The sequence below is a fragment of the Anas acuta genome, chromosome 5 (assembly GCF_963932015.1).
Source record: "Anas acuta chromosome 5, bAnaAcu1.1, whole genome shotgun sequence".
NCBI classification, from domain to species: Eukaryota; Metazoa; Chordata; class Aves; order Anseriformes; family Anatidae; genus Anas; species Anas acuta.
The window spans coordinates 18,276,841-18,294,676 of NC_088983.1; the positions used below are offsets into that span (position 1 = coordinate 18,276,841).

At 34.9% G+C, this 17,836-nt stretch overlaps 1 protein-coding gene across 1 annotated transcript in view; it reads right to left on the reverse strand.

The window, feature by feature from the left end:
* The window catches only part of TTC8 (tetratricopeptide repeat domain 8), a 44,466-nt gene that overhangs the window by 9,780 nt on the left and 16,850 nt on the right, over positions 1 to 17,836 (reverse strand). Inside the window, exons 4-10 of the mRNA XM_068682986.1 lie at positions 16,903 to 16,966; positions 16,588 to 16,747; positions 15,615 to 15,704; positions 11,822 to 11,866; positions 5,560 to 5,645; positions 3,981 to 4,068; positions 800 to 910 (exon numbers count right to left, since the gene is read on the reverse strand). Coding sequence (XP_068539087.1) covers positions 800 to 910; positions 3,981 to 4,068; positions 5,560 to 5,645; positions 11,822 to 11,866; positions 15,615 to 15,704; positions 16,588 to 16,747; positions 16,903 to 16,966 — 644 coding nt within the window. The remainder of the gene's footprint in view (positions 1 to 799; positions 911 to 3,980; positions 4,069 to 5,559; positions 5,646 to 11,821; positions 11,867 to 15,614; positions 15,705 to 16,587; positions 16,748 to 16,902; positions 16,967 to 17,836) is intronic.

Here is a 17,836-nt window from a genome sequence, read left to right on the forward strand (position 1 = left end):
TAAAAACTGTTTAGCAATTCAGGAAGAAAAGCCTCCAAAAATTATGCAGCTGTTTTCTTCCTTCCTGAAGGACAAAAAGGATTTAATATGAAAATGGATTAACGCTTAGGGGCTAGATGAGAATGATGAGAACAGGAAAGAATGCCAAGTATCAATGTAGACAAAAAAAAATCATGACATGTTTAAAACATTGGTTTTGGAACAGCATCATTACCAACTTTTAGTGTAGCACAATATTAAGTCCACTGACATGAAAATACACTTTAAAAATGCAAAATACATGGTTACCAAGCTAAAACAAAATGACTACTTTAAGACTAATCCTACTTAAAATAACATCTACTTCAAAACCAAGAAACACTCACATTCCAACTGTTCTCACTGGCTTAAGAAATCAACAGTGGCTTACAGCACAATAAAGACAGCATTGATCTGTTGACTATCTTGCTGTTTAATCCTGCCAGCAGGCTGTTGGTGACTTGAGCAGTTTTAGTCCGATGAAAAATATATGAACTTGACCAAGCTACACGGACAATATCTGGACCACCTGACTAAATGTGGTCATGCTTCTCCATGTCTGAACAAGGTCTTGTGGGTGTGATTAACCATTTAAACAAACAAGCATGCAAAACTCCCCTGACATTACTTTGGTATCTTAGATAATGTTACCTGTTTTGCATTAGTGATACTAGAAATTACTGTAGTTAATTTTTGATGCCCTTAAATTTATATTCAAATATTGGCTCTTTTTCTTGCTCGAGCAGCTAACCTTGGCTACAATTGCATAGTGCATGCATACCTCATAGATTCTGGCAATTCCACAAAGAAGAGTCACTTCTCCAGGAAATCGTTCTAATCCTTGCTTAAAAAGGTTTAATGCTGTTACAGGCTGGTCCAAGCGCATATACACCTATGCAAATAAGAAGTGTACATAAATTTCAAATGTTTTTATATTCATACTGCTGTTTGACAAGGCAGGTTAAATGGAAGGAATGACACCTCACTTTATGCAGTAAAACATTAGCAGAGATGGTGAATTATGAAAATAATGGAGTTAATACTGAAAAAAAATCTCTGTAATATAGAGAAAATAGGCTAAATAAGATAATTAAATTTGCATGCATGTCATCTAGACATTATTAATTCATCTGGACATTACTAATAAACTAAAGAAGTTATCTATTATCGTATCAAAAATATACTTTAACACTAAGGTGAAGGTTTTACCTTGAATATTTTCCTGTTTAATATATTTTTAAAACTATACATTTGGGCTTGAAAGAACTGGATCTTCTGGTTGATAGTGCTGGAATAACAAAATATTTTACTTAGTTAAATAAGAGTGCACTGCACCAGGCACTGATGCTTTCAAATCTCCTTAGTGCTCTGACAACTTTTGCTGTCCTAAATCATAAAATCCCTTAGCAGTAAGAAGGCAGTTTGGCCCCTGTGATTTTGGCTTCTGTGTTGATTATGACAACACATGATGTAGATAATTTTGTGTGAGAACTGGAGAGAGGGCATCAACGTGTTGACAGAGACCACCTGTACAGCCGTCTGAGAGTACAACTCTAAAGCCCTCCTGTTGTGGGGTATGCTAACAACAGCTACAGCAAAGGGAAAAACCCCCACACCTACTTTGGGAAAGGAGTTGACTACAGTGATTAATCTGTCTCCCACTGAGTGGAAAAGTGTTTTGAGTGTTACTGTTAGAGAAATATTACATTAAATAAAAATATTTAATATGAGTGAAAAGGGGAAACAATCTGTGACTGGTGTCTTTGCGGAAAAAAAAAAAAAACAACTTATGATGAAATGGAGGAAAATATCAATGTTAACTGAACACCCACGAAACCTCAAAATGCATTTTCTGCTTCTGCTCTCAAGCCTCAGAGATATTTATTTTTTTGATGTGGAGCGAGTACTTGGTAGACTTGGACTCCAATGACATCATCAATTAATTTGCCCTAAGTCATCAATCTATTCCTAATGAATTTTATATCTGGGTATCTAAAACAGACTTCAAATCATTTGCTATAGTTTTTCATTTATAAGCTATGCAGCAGCTGCTGATGAATTTAATGTCTGCATTGAATTTTAAACTTCAAATAAACATCTCCATTGTGACCATCATGCTCCATTCGCCATTCTTTAATCAAGACTTGAAGTTTTATATTCTTTTAGCAATAGTTTACTACAATGAAATTACTCTTTACAGAATCAAATGAAAGAGAATAAATCATATTTGGGTATAACATCTTAATTATGAAGAACCTTGGCTGATCATTTTACTCCTAAGTAACACCAGCGTGAGTAACTTGCATAATAATTCCTAAGTCTGCTTTATAAGCTAGTGCATACCAATGTACCTTCAAATAACTTTTTTCTTTTTTGAACTGAGAATTTTAATAAGCTGTTTTTTTGTTTTCTTGTTTGTTTTTCGACCTGATCTAGCTATGAAGAATAGCTATCTTCACATTCTTAGGGCAAAAGGGTAAAAAATTGAGGTGAAGGAACTCCATGAGATCTGTTCCTTTTTAAAAACTTTTTATCTTTGTTTATGAAGTATGTTTTCTCTCTACCTGTGGTATAAAGATCCCATTTCCAGCCCTGCTGGGTCATGAAATATTTTGTAACTCCTTGGCAATATTCTGTATATTTTTTTTTAGTTTTCTTTCAGTCTTCTATCCTTTCATAAATTACATTTCAAGGGAGAGTTACTTTTGAGGAAAATATAAAAATAAAAAAAAAAACAAGATTCTGATAACTGTTGTTATACAGAATATAGCCAGAAAACCAATTGGTAGTCTGGTATCAGTCAGTTTGCATGGAACTTGATGCACGTCTATTATTTTTTATTGGCTGCTTAACTCTAGACTTTTCAGTATTGTCAGATTGTGCTAGAACTCAGTGCCCTACCATATTGCCTGTCAGCCAACAGTCACTAAATTATGTTGTGTGATGCCTTATACTTGAGCTAGCTGGGTTATGGAGTGGGAGGTGGAAGTTCAAATACAGCTCCTACTTGTGCTACTAAGTGGGGGAAGCTTCTAAGGGGGGAGGGAGCGCAAAATCACTGTTAATCCAATTACTCTGCCAATTTAATCACCCTGTAGCTCATGAATTTTGTAGAATGACTCCTGCTAGTGAAAGAAATCTAAAATGACTAAGCTGAATTCAATAAACTAACTCAAAGTGCTGTACTGAAGACAAGTCTTCAGATATCAATGGTGGTAATTTAAATAACTAAAAGTAAACAGCTCAAGGAATGCAAAGGTACAGCAAGTATCATAATATGAATATATTTTGGATTGACTTGAGTCAGGTGGCTTCAAGGCAGCTGACAAAGAGCAACTGATTTCATCTCTTCCTAGGATGAGAAGAAGGAAAATGCAGTTTTAGTTTCTCATAGGCAACATCTTTTTGAATATCTTTGAAAATGTTCAGTCTGATACAAATCTCTGCAAACAAGTAATTCTGAGGCTTACCTGTACCACTTGTTTTTTTAAAGCTTTTAATGCCTTTATTTTGACAGAACATTCTCTGCTTCAAGGTCTCTGACTCCTTCCTTTAACTTATTTTGTTTTGATTTTGCTTGTGAAACTAGGATTTTGAGCTTCACTCTTCACTTACTGATTTATTGCACTAGTTTCCTAGGGGACCACAGATAGCTACACTGTTCTTCCTGCTGAAACTCCAATAATTCTTTAGCTGTGTAATACTCACTGGAACTTAGACCAAAGAATATCCTGAGGTAGCAGAAGGGTTTTTCATGAAATAAGCAAACTCCAGAATCTTTTTTTAAACTATACACTTCAATTTCAACTGTAAGTAAGTATTGTTTCAGGTCCACGTGGAGATGACACACAATTAAACTCAAGAGCTTATCAAGCTCAATACTCAACTATTCTGGTGTATGAACTTCACTGGGAAAGGCTGGAATTTCACTTCATTCTGAAATAAGCAAATTGGTGACTTACTTTTGCCAAATACAAGATTGTATCAACCATATCCTGTTGCTTGAGAGCTGACTTGAATTGTTTTTCAGCTTCACGATATAATCCTAACCTAAAGAGACAACAGATAGATGTAGAAGGTTGTTTTCTGGATTTTTTTTTAAATAAAGCTTATTAAGTAATGAAGCAGGGCACGCTAAACCGAAGAGGAACTGTCCAAAAGCATACTTTAACATCATTTATTTGTGTGCATGTGAACAAGAACCATGAATATATTATTATAAAGACAAGCATTTAAAATTATGAAAAAATCAAATTCATTAAATTGTAATTCTACATAAGACAACAATAAGCAATTCTGGTTGTCTAACAGAGTTGCACCCTGACTGACTGTAAAAAATCTCTTTGACCATATAATTTTAACATTCTTTTAGTATTAACCATTTGTTACTCTTTCTTGAAAACATAAAAACAAAACCATAAAAAATCCTGCCAAGAAAATGGATACTGCTAACATTAGAGCATTTTCAGTCTTTGTTCATCCACGGTCCCCATATGTTTCCCTGTGAAGACACAGAACCCTGCTTAACGTGTTAAAGATTACTAACAATAGGTTTCTCTTCTCAGTTACTTCTGTAAATTAGTAATCCATGGCTCCACATGAAAACTGCTGCTTTATATATATCAGCAGAAGCCTCTGCCATTTTGGTTAAATTATAGTTTGAAATGACAATAGGACATTGTTAGCTGTTTTCACATAGGTTTGGAGGGGAAGGTATGAATTTCTGGGCACTGTTCAAGTCTCCAGATAGGAATGTATTCTGGCTGGCCCAACACTGCTTCTGGTTTTCATCTTCAGGAACAGACATGACAGAGGCCCAGTCCTGTCTCTCTAAGCTACAATATCTCATTGTAATGCTGCATTTCTACTTTTTAGGCCTCCCTGCCCAGCCCAAAGTTGCCCCGTTTATCTTTTTTTTTTCCTTCATCAACCACGATTGCTCATCTACACTTGCTCCCCTCAAGCTTTCCATTTTCCTTTCACAACATTTGTCAGTTTGTCTTCTGGACACCACAGAGTCTTTGCCCTGGTTGTTCCCTTATTTTCACAGTTCCTTTTCAGCAGAAAACACTTTCTCTTAGCCTGATCTCAGAAATGGCAAAACATCTGTTGCTAATATTAAAAATATTTAACTGTGTGTTGAAAAAAAAATCTGTACTGTAAACTACACCACGGCTCAGTCTTAAGTCTCTCATTTCCAGTCAATTTCTCAAGCCAATATTCTACTGTTCATTTTGTGTGGTCTGTTTTACCGGCAGATCTTTTTGTTTATTTACTGAGTTTTCCAAAAAAAAAAAAAAGTTTAATAAAGGTGAAGATGCAACTAAGTTAGTTACTTAAAGGTACTCAATACTGGTGCCTTTACCTCCAGTATCTGACCATAATCTCCTTGTATTAAAGGAGATTTAACTGTAATCACAGTCCTCTCCAACTAAATACATTCTGAATTATTTTTCACTCTTCAACATTGCAAAGTACACACAGCAGTTCAGGTCCTGCACTTTTTCTCACTGTTCATAGAAGAAATGAACAATGGCTTACCTATAGCAGCACTTCCCAATTTGGACTTTCCACCACCAGTCCTTGAATTGTGCATGCTCGGTAGCAAGGGCTGCCAAATCTAGAGCCTTCCAAAACAAAGCCATCACCTTAACATTAGTGCCTTCAACATTTATGCAAAAAACATTGTGCAAAGACTTTTGTAAAGAGAAAATTTTGAATAAACAGTCGCGGTAAATTCGAGGAGGGTGCGCTGCTTTATGGTTACTATTTTTACAGTTGAAAAATAATGTAATCCTTATAGTTTATAGTAACAAAAAGAGAAAACACAAAATTAATTTGATTAGATTTATAAATTGTGGCTTCAGAATATTCCAAGTATTTGTGTGAGCCAACACACTTTTTTCAAGCCATCCTTCCTTGTTCAATAAAAATTGTTGAAAACATGCAGAACTATACTAAAATAAACAAATCAGCCAGTTTGAGATATTGAAGAAATTGTCATCTCATTGCTAGCATCAGGCTGCCTCTACTTCTGGGGACTCTCAGATGTGTACAATTGGAAATACTTCTTCCTTTAAAAGCCTGACATAAAAATTATTCTACAATAGATAGTAAAAATAGATAAATATTCTAAGAAATAGTTAAGAGAGTAGAAGTCTAAAACCTCTTCTATCTGGTATATCAGAAAAGTAGGCATGCTAATCAATGTGCTGCCATTGGCTATTGCAGACATAATCTATGGCTTTTCATGCTTTCGCTGTAATTTCTAAATTCCTATTAAAACAAATTGATGTGTTTTCTGTACCAAAACCTACCAAAGAGGCAATTGTTAGTGTTTACATTTTGAAAGTACCAGTTTCTCCCAGAATATATCAGTCATGCTACATGTTACTTCTATTTTAGGGATATCACCATAAATAGTCTTAAAGTCTTTAAAGCAGAATTTTTTTTTTACAAAGAACTCATTTTCTTTATTTTCATGAACATTTTGCAGACCACAGAAATCAGAAAATATGTCTATTGGGAACAGTATAGAAGAGTTCTGTGTGCTGGCCACTCTGTGGCATAGGAATTAATAGTTTCCAGGAAAAAATTGTATGAATACTTGAAATATGTCAAAGAGCCCAATTTAGTGATATCTACCTCTGGGCTTGATTCCATTTCTTCCTGATAGCAAAATAAGGCTGCAAGTAATCGACAGGTTACTTTGATATATTTGATTATTTGATATAGCACAGCAAAGTCAGCGGAGCTACAACAACTTACACAAGTTGTTCTCTTTTGGCTCTGTGAAAAAGAGTATTTTTTCTATAGCAATTCAGTGTAAGGAGTTGCACTGGTGGTGTCCTCAAAAGAAAGAGACAACTGGCAATCCCAGCTTCCACGGTAGCAGAGAGAAAACCAAGGAAGATTTACAACTCTGAAGTCACTATCTGATCCAGGTGTGTGGTATCCTTGAAATCCTCAGATGGCAGAGCTTATTTGGGCAGCCTTTTGTTTCTTAATACCTTTGCAAATTGCACAGCCAGTCCCCTGGACACCACAACTGTCATGCAGAAAAAGCTCGCTTCAAGATAGAAATTACATTTCCCTTCCAAACACTTTCACCTGAAAGTATATACACAATTTTGTCCCAGTAGAGTTCACTGGGAAAACTCTGAAAAACAGCTGAAATTGAAGTATCACTTACTTCTGTTGTGTTTTCAAAATTGTTTGCATTTTCAAATTTGTAAAGAATGTGTGCATCTGCCAAATACCACACTTGTTTCTAATGGGGCACAAGTAGTCATGGAAAATGAGTAAGGATCCTACTGCAAATTATGTACTTTAAAGAGCCCTCTTTAGAGTGCTCTGATGACAAGTATTCAAGGAGAAGGACTGAATTTCAAACAGCCATCCCTTCTGTAGTTATACACTCAGCTTTCTTTCTGGTACCCTAATTATTTATGAAAACTATTTTATGTAAGGCTAACAATTCTGGCTGCTCTTAGAGAGTGGGAACTAAGACTGCTTCAGGCTTTGTAGACTAACATCAGCACTTTTGCTGTTGGTGCAGATCCTGAAATCTTACTGGGATGTTATTACTAGCATCAAGAAACAAAACATAACTTAATTTTGAAATTAATTTCTGAAATTAAGTAAATCCTTGTTTGATATTTTTTTGTTAAGGCAATAGGAAAGGAATAGGAACATCCTGTTTCTGATGCTTACATGCAATACAAATTTTTAATCCACAAACACTACAAACGTTATCAACATTTGTAAAAGGTGTTTGCCTGAAAAGGCTTTGTGCATATCAGCGTCAGATTTCTGCACGTCAGACTTTCTGCTGGCATTACAACAAATCTTCTGACAATGTGGCCTTTGAAATGTTAGTAACTTGATTAAAACAGACCTTTAAAAGTCAAAGCCTCCACCATGCCATGTCAATACCAACTGCTAGCATACTTAAAGATCAGTTTGGTGCAAGGTTTTTTTTTTAATTGCACAGTTTAGGTACAAATCAATGTTCAATCTGCAGAGCATGTTAATTGAAAAACAACAAGGAGTAACAGTAATAAGTGTTCCAGCTGTTCTGCGCTCCCTTGACTGTCACTGTCCACGTCTGTTCCAACTATCCTGCATCACCTCCCTCGCCCTGCTGGTCACCCCTCTGTTGATGCTGCCCGGGTTGCAGTTGGCCTTCTGGGCTGCAAGCATGAAAAGCTGGCTCGTGTCGAGGTCTCTGTCCACCAAAACTCCAAGTCTCTCACGGCAGGGCTACTCTGTGTGTCCTGCTCCCAGTCTGTGCTCATGTCTGGGATTGCCCTAAACCAAGTCCAGCATTTTGCATTTGAACTTGTTGAATTTGTGAGGTTCACGTGGGCCTACTTCCCAAGCTTGTGCATATCTGTGCAAAAAAAAAACCCTACAGTGATAATAAAAATCTTCTTTCACAAAGAATTTATCAAACTTGTATTTAGCATGATTGTGAGCTGTTTTTATTTATTTATTTTTACTATTACTCTCCTTAGATAAACTGTGCTATAAATTAAGACTTCCAAATCATCTACTGTCTATAACTCAGTATGTATAGAACAGCTTGTAGGGCTGTGGTAATTTACCATGGTTTTGCAAAATCAAATTCTCCCAGCAATTGTTATTGACTAAATTCTTGTTTGTAGACAAACCGACATTGGCTAGTTTATAAAACAGCTGAATAAATAACATCAGCCAATTTATTTTGGTGAATGTCTTCTGGACTTCAATAGTTTGTAAATCTAACATAATTCCATTATAAATAGATTTCTATCAGAGAGTATAAAGTTCAGAGTATTACAAAGAACTGCGGTCATGATTTCTTAACCCAAGTATATATTGTACATTCTTTGCTCGTTCTCAGGACAAAGTGTGTTGTCATCATTACCCACCTATGAATAACGGCGGAATACAATGTCACAGCCTACTGCTGAAATAAGTAGAAGCTGAACTATTTTTGGACAAGTCTTTTACACTGCTCTGCTCTTATAGCACGTAGCCTGTAAAACAGCATTTAGAAATACTCGAGGAACATAGAAAGTCAGTTATTAAGTGTATGCCTTCAAAAGAGAACAAGTCAAGAACAATAATGGATAGGGTAATAGGAATTTCTTCAGAGAAGTGTTTAATTTTTCATTAAGTAAGATGAAAGAATTTTGAATGTGTTTTCAAATGCTGAATAAGCTCAGTGCTTCTCTCTTCTTCTGTCTCCAAGTTTCTGATAATTGATAGATTATAGATATATTTACTTTTAATTTGAACTGAGTTCCTTGCATTGTTTGTGCAGCTGAATGCATACTGATTAATGATATTCCTCAACTGAAATTGCTAAGGCTTTTTTTTTTTTTTCTATAGACTGGCTGAATACTAAGCAGAAGCAAAATAATAAAACTGCCTTTGCTTTTTAAATAATAATGCAGACGAGAACAGTACAGACTGTTCCAGATCTGCACATTGACAAAGGAACAATATCCTCACTACTACTTTTGTGTTTTATTTATGAAACTGCAGGAACTGGTCTTCCAATTCTACCCACGGAGAAAGCCTGCAAGTAGAGACTTTACCATCTACACAGTCACTTTAAGTCAATTTCCCAGGCTTTGATCTAATAACTTCCAAGCTCTTTCATCTCATCTTGCACAGAAAAGTGTTTCGTACAAAGACGGAAGAGATGTCACGGAATGTTGGATGATCAAGAGAGATCCAGATCAACTTTTAAACTGTTAACATCTCTGCTGAATCCAAATCATCTGAAATCTTTTCAGGGAGAAGGAAGAAAATGAATCAGTGAAATGTCTTTAGTGAATACACAGGTTTGACACAGCCAAGTTTAAGCAAAAACTAAATTATTTCCTTTTTTGTTGTTTAGGAAAAATTAATGCAGATGAGACTCAAAAGGACGAAGGTCAGTTTGGAGAACAGTAATATATTGAAAATGGTGGAGAAGGAATTGCAGAAGAAAAGAGGAATAAACACAAGCAAGAGAAAAATACTGAACAGTCAAAAAATCTCTCTTCAGAGAAACACATTACAATATAAAGGTACCTTGCACTGCGAACTGTGACTTTTTTTTTTTTACAGGATGCTACCTTTAACCAAAAATGTAGATCTCCCTCTCATTACTCAATAAACAGTGGTGACTAAGCTGACATTTCTTTGCTTAGAGATTTATTCAGGTGACTAGGGTGCACATAAAACCATAGGCAAAAATTTCCTGTAAGACAGTGATCCTGAATTCTCCAGCAGGGATTTCAAAGAACATGCAGTACAGGGCAAGAGTGTTTTACAATTTTTTTTGCTGGAGTGCTTGGAAATTTGCTTGCATTTTATGTAATGATCTGTCCAGTCTGGGGATCCTGCATATCCTCCCAGTGTAGATAGCATACTGTGACCTATTCCTTGTGAACTGAGCTCTCAGTAACAAACAACATACATTCTAGTTATTAGAGACATAAAAAACAAGCCCTTCATGTTCAGTATCAGAATATGTAAATAATAGTTGCTATTTCTCTCTGACATGTTTGACACTTGCACTTGCTGGTTCAACCACATTTTGTATTAACAATGCATTGCAATTCAATCCTCTTAGAAGAATGCTATGCAATAAATTGACAGTGTACAACTATAATCATTTGATACTATATTAAAAACTTCACATAGCAGTACATTCGGAAATGGTTCTGATCTATATTGTCAACAACAAAATCTTTTTGTGTGTTATTAACTGGCTGAAAATGATGGTATCAAATAAGCAGCTTGAGAGCGTAACTTCAGATCTAATCACACACCAGTTAGTAGTGCAGGAGAAAGTTAAGTAACTGTTTAATCAGCTATGCACTATTGACACTACTACTATTGATACTATTCTCATACAAACTTCAAGCAGAAATTTTGATTCCATTTCAACCGGCTGCATTTATCTAACATAGTAATGAAATACTTTGACTCTTTATTCATTCAGTAAGCTAATTATCTCCCTTGGTAAGTTGCCAAAAAAATCCCGCAACCTTTATTTATTTCTGAGAGCTTGAATAATACTTATCCAAATTTGATCTTGCCCATTCAGTGCAATATCATATAAAGATCAGCAAAGTTTCAGACAGGGTAAGAGCGAAACTATATAATTAGGAAAATTATTAGGGACAACACACTCTTTCCCTTAAGGCCACAAAACACCTCAGCTCTATGGAAGTAAATTTCTAGCAAAACTGTCCAACTCCTACTGGTATTTTAGTTTTCACCAAAATTTTTGTAGTTTCACCAAATACATTTAATTTCTATTCACTCAAATACATAAGCATCATCTCAGAGGGTTCAAAAGCCAAATTACGATCATGTCAAACACGAATTATTTTGCAAGGTATTTTTACCTTCTTCTCATAATGGACAATCTTTTCAAACATATCACTTTGTACTAGGCCTCAGGTACTCTGAACTTTCAAGACAGCTCAACTAACTGGTATATAGTGCTGCTCAGACTCAAGTAAATTCTGTTAAGGTGAAATAATTAAATATTTCACCTTAACATGTTGATAGATGAGGGATCTAACTTAACAATGTTATAATGCTTTGCCTCTCAAAAAAGACAGCAATAAGGAACATATAGGTATGTGCACATTACCTTACCTGTAGAAAGGGTTTTTTTCTCTTATACAATTTCTAATGCTTCACTTCTGAACTGAAATGTGATGTACTACTTGGATCCTTAGTTCAGCAGAATATTAACAGAAATTACAGACTGATACTTAATAAAAACTGATAATGGAAAGTATGAATTACTCACAATTTTTATTTCATTTTCATGGTGAAAAATATATTCGAACAATGCCTGTCAGAAGAATATTTAAAACAATGTCATATTAAAAGATAAAAATTAGTAAATATTATCTTACAGAACTTCAGAATCTTGATTACATTAGGCAGAGACTAATTCTTTGTGCAAACAATCACATTTGCACATCAGAACTACTGACATTTACATTTCATTAAGACCCCAATAGACAAAAACTATACATTGCTATATTGTCATTAAAGGAAAGCATTTTAATTCTTAATTTGCTGCAAGAGATTAGTGGAATTGTCTTTAATCATTGGTCTTTAAAGTCACCTCAAAAAACCAGAGAGCTATAATTTGAAAGTGAATGTAAATTTGAAAACCCAGTACCATTTTCATGACTTCCCAACTGTAAAATCAACAAGTTATCTAACAAAGAGTTTTTGCAATGTGTAGATAGGTGCTTATGTAGAGCTAAGTCTAATTAGAGTAAACATACATTTATTAGGCATGTAAGCTGAGCAAATTCTGTCTTAGGGAAAAGAAAACAAAACTTTCTAAACCCTACATAATTTTGGGATCTGTAATGGAAGAACTGCCTTTTTATTTATAAATGGTAAGTGCTAACAATATCACATTTCTGAAATTCCACACTATAATAATACTAATAACAAACCATAATTATACAAAAGGTTCAAGATTTCAAGTCTTTTATTATTCCTTTATAAATCTAAGCAAGTAATACCACCTTCTAACTGTTCTAAACTGGAATACAGAAGGGTACATAACTGCTAATGGAGGTAGCATTTGAAGTGCATATAATGACGCTGAAAGATAGTACATATTTAAAGGGAGACTGGAAGCCTCTATCCCCAGAACTGGATAAGGGTGTTAGTAACAAAAAGCATTACTAACTTTTTGAGCAACCATATTCCAGGTCTAAATTCCTGCAAAAGAACATTTTTTTTTCCTAATTCATAGTATTCATTTTTAATAAAAACTAAACATCCCCAGATGAAAACTTTGGTCCATAAAGGAAGGAAGGAAAGAGGGAAGGGAAGAAGGGAGGAAGGAAGGAAAGGAGGAAAAGACAGCAATCCTGTAAAGCTTCCATGACTCCTCTGCCAGCATTTCTCAAGCAAATTCTTAAAAGATTTACCTTAAGAAAAATAGAAAATTACTAATTAATTCTCATGCTTGGTGAGGAAGTAAACTACAATCTACTTTTCTTCTACTGTTTTTCAGAAAAGAATGTCCACAGAGTATTAAAAGAAAGTAAGGAATGATTAATAAAAATGTGTTTATAGGAAGATTAGAACTAGACATTTATTTACTAGGTGTTTAGAAGTGAAAATAACAAAATAACAGAAAATAAAGAAGTGGCAGTACAACTTCTCCTCTAGTGCAATAACAAGGAAACATTCAGTAAAAGTGAGTAAATCTAAAAGTGATAAAAAAAATATCTTCTTGGATGGCTGGCATGAGGAATTTACTGTGGCTATCTATAGGCCCTGACCTTCAAAAATTACTGAACATTCACTTGGATAAAAATATCTAGAATTATTTTAATAACTCTATTAAAAATCCACAAGCTGAAGAAGATAAAATTTCCTGTTTCATAGCATAAACCAGTTGCCAACTGAGATTTAATAGAGGCTATCTCTGGGGACAGGTGATATCTCTTATGCCTGCTATGGTGCTTCCTGCAGTAGTCCTTAACACGGCTGATGCTTCAGTCACAGACTAGCGACTTAACAAACTTATTTTGTCCATTCCTTCATACTTCAAGGAAGGCATGGTCAAACAATGAAAAAATAGATAATCTAATGTAAAAGGAGATGTGATAAGCATATTTTTCAAACATAAGGAAGAAATAGGTAGGAAGATTATATACCAACATGAATACAAAGGCTAATTATGTGAGTTTAATAGTTGCAAGATTTATCATCTTGTGTCTAAGACAGGTGACAGCTCAAAGAGTTTTAAAACTTTAATCAGTGATTCTCAACCCAAAGTACAGTCTGTATTCTCAACTCCTGCTTTGACTTTAGCCTTAATGCTATCTTGTTTTACAAAAAAGAAGAAAGAAAAAAAATTTATAAATCCATGCAGCGCTAAATTTAAACTTAGAACTTATATTCTGTATGAAACATTAATGTCATATCGTATTAGCTTCATAATACTGACAAGTACACTTTCTGCCTATGGATGTTTTCCATGAGGACTGTTGATTTATAATTTTTGGCTTAAGCCTCTTTTATATGAAATTGAAGGACAGAGCTACTCTGTCTTCCCTGAAAACTCTAATTAAAAAAAAAAAAAAAAGAAGTTAAAAATATCTATGTCTTTGCATTCCTGAGAGCTGTTGCTGAGAATAAATATTTCACCTGAAAGCAACCCTACCTATTTAAAAACTATACAGAGTTATCAAAAGAAAAATTGAAAGCTAGCTGTCTTGAAGGAGAAGAGCTAAGCCTGGTTTCATACGAATGTGTCTCGTTCCTTAATCCTCCTAGCGTTTCTTACATTCTCTCTATTTTATAAGCTCTAATTGGTTTAGCATAGTTGTGTGCTGACTTACTGGTGATAAGAACATAACTGGACAAAAGGCGTGCAACTTTTTTCAGAACTGACTTGTAACTGACCCCAGTGGAGATGATAGTCCTTCATTATCTAGCCAGGCTTGAAATTACTGTATTTGGTTATCTATTCTTCTGTCTAGTTTGGTTAAGAGGCCAAGGGACAGAAATGTAAGAAGTGAGTAAGGAATGAAGTGCAGTCACACAAAACTTTTCTTTGAAAAACACATTGAAAAGCAATGCATAAGTCCCAATCAGGTTTTAAAAAGCATCTTGAAAAAAAAAAAAAAACACAAAGGAATTTGCTAATCATTTGTGGAAAGTTATTAACTAAAGTTTTAGACTGGGGAGATAATTTTCACCAGCAGAAGATGAGGTACTAGCAGTCTTCTAAAAGCATTCATTGCTACATTTCTCAAAACAGACTAAATACACAGGGGTTCTATCACTTCTATGTTGCCAATTAAACAAAACTCCTGAGAATCTATCCAATAGTGGTTTGATACCTCATGAAAAATGAGTTGCTGGTCATAACCCAACATTAATTTTCTGTGAACAACATATGCACAGAAAACATATTCATCTATACATAACTGGTTATATTGGTGAAGACTCAACTGAAAGGCCACACAGGGAAATCATTACAAAATTTTTAGGTCCCTTCCACTCAGAGCTGAAACCACAAGTTGGGCAGATGGCCTCAGTTTCAATGGCTGTCAATCACAAGATCTTAATTGAAAATGAAATGAATTCCAAACAAAAAAAGATGAAAAAATTTTGTATAAAAAAGATTGACATAAATTCATGACATAAAATCAAAGAGAAAAATCCAAACCAGTTGAAATTTTTTAGGTCAGGATTGCCATCTGTTTGCATTTCTGGCCAACCAGAAAGGTTCTGCTGTTCCCCTCCCCCCCTTTTTTTTTAGTTGCCCTTCATCACTCCTATACAGAGAGTTCAAGGCAATTTACTATTAGAGTATTTTAGTATATACATAGGTTTTTGCTACCTTATATTTTCAAAATGACTGCATCACACATATTTTCAATTTCAAGTCTGATAATCCCTGTTAGTGGACAAAAGATATGTAACACACTATTTATATGAAATTTATATCTTGAACACAGTTCATCATTGTTTCTATCCCCAATCTCATGTATCATTAGAATGATGCTAGAAAATTAGAAACAGATATCACAATTGTAACCAAAATAATTACATACCTTTGCCAGTTTCGGTTTTTCAGCATAGTTTCCTAAATTCAGTCGAGACAGATTTATGAAAGGGCCATCTGGATTTGTTATCATTGAAGCCTGAAGGGGAGAAACAAGTTTTTAAGTGGGAAGATCCCCTACACTTTTTGTGAAAATTTTCAAAATAATAGCAGTATGCCGAAAAAGAAAAAAAAAAAAGAAAAAAGAAATAACACAACAATACAGTTTTAGATGCATTCCTCTGCTTCGCAATAAGGATTCATCTTAATCTCATCTTTTTTGAAAGTGAGGAATCTATCCTACTCCCATACAGTCCCTGAAAGAGGTTGCATGAATTACCTCCTGGAACTACCTTTTTCTTCCCTCTCCCACTTCTTTCATAATGTGCCTAAGCATGCAGCTTACACTGTTAGATGGACTGAAGGCAGGTGGGATACATAAAAGATCTTCAAGAAATATTTAGGGAGATCCATTTGTACCTGTGATATTAAGAACTTGCCAGTAACATGCTACTAATCTGTATTACATGTTCATGCCTGTTGCAGTGTGTTAATTTTGAGAATAGATCAGAATAAAACTAGTACATCTTATTTTCTTTATCTTCTGAAGTAATAGAGACAGAAAGATTAGTAATTGCTTTGTAGCAAACTGAAAATCTTACAGACTCCGGCATACTTATGGTGAAATCATGTCATAGTCTTTTCATGGTCTTCAGTGAATAAAAATCAGTCTCAAAAAACTTGTGAATTTGTAAACTTGTATGAATTTTTGTGAACTTCTGGACATATGTACATTGTATCCACGAATAGACTAGCAAACTAATGAGGTAGTATTTTCAAACTTGCCTTTGGAAACAATTTAAACAAAATATTAAAAATACTGACCTCCCTCAAACTTGAGTATAGATGCAGCTTTTAAGTTAAGTACAATGTCACTGTGCTATGATCGAGATGCTTTCTAAGAACAGAGTCAAGCAACTTACCGTTCCAATCCTGACGGATCTCCCAGAAGCACTAGTAACTGGACGAGCTGTGACAGCTGTTCGAGGTGTTTTTATAGCCTGTTCCATAGTACTTGGCCGTCCACTTTGTGTGCTGGGTCTCACAAATCCTGTAATAGGTCTTCCTGACTGAGTTACTGGCCTGAAGATGGTAAGCACATTAACCTTACATCAAGTGGTATTTACTCACAGAGAGTTTGAACATAACTTATATTGGAAGTTTCATTTTTATGACGTAAATTTAGGATTTGCTTATGTGCAACAAGTCACATTTTTAAAAAATAAATTATCACGTACCTAACAGCTGGGCTGGGGCCTGCATCTTGGCTAGTTCCAGGGACTTTCAAAGATGTTCCTGGTCCTATAAAATAAGAGCATTGTTCACTTCATCTTGAGATACTACACCCTTGTCCAAGGGGCTTTAAAAATGCCTGTGTCTTACGATAAACTGGAAATTTCTTGGTTCAAACTGGAGAGACATAGCACTAGAGAAAGAAGACAAGAAGAAAGAAAACTGCATTGTACTACTGGTAAATTGTCAGATCACTGCAAGAAAGATGTCATCATTACCATGAGAAAAAGTAATCTTCTGTAGATTACTCCTCTAGTTCTGTTTCTCTCTTCACCCTTTCTCTGTAGATGGTAAGGATGTGCTGCTTCTCCTTCCTTTTCCCCCTCATATATCCTACAGATTTCAAGTATGTCTAGTACCTGTACAGTAGTACCTGTACAACATCCATTTCACTGGATTTTAAATTATCATTTGAGTCCTTCTCTTCACTGAAGGCAAGCAATATTGCCTTTGCACATGTTCTACAACGACTGTCTTCTCAAGAACATCTTAGGATAGTGTTTAAGTAAGAAAGGCTATTGGAATAATGAGATCAAACTAATTTAAAATGGTATATTTTCTACCTGGGATTCAAATACTATCCAGGTTTGATCAAGTAAACCACAATCTTTAGCCACAGAACAGCTATCTCATGTCACTAGATCATGTAGGACCCCATCCACAATTTAGAGCATAGTAAATTTCAAACTCATTTATATCCAAAAGTAATCAATGTAAATACCGAATTGGTTTGGACCCAAGCAAACAAATAGAGGATTCCCCTTTTCACAACTTTCTGCTTTGATATTGGATCATTAAGAATTACTAGTTCCTGAATATATCACTTTTACTGACATTTAATTATAATCATTTTTCCTAGCCTTCTATGAGAACGTCTAA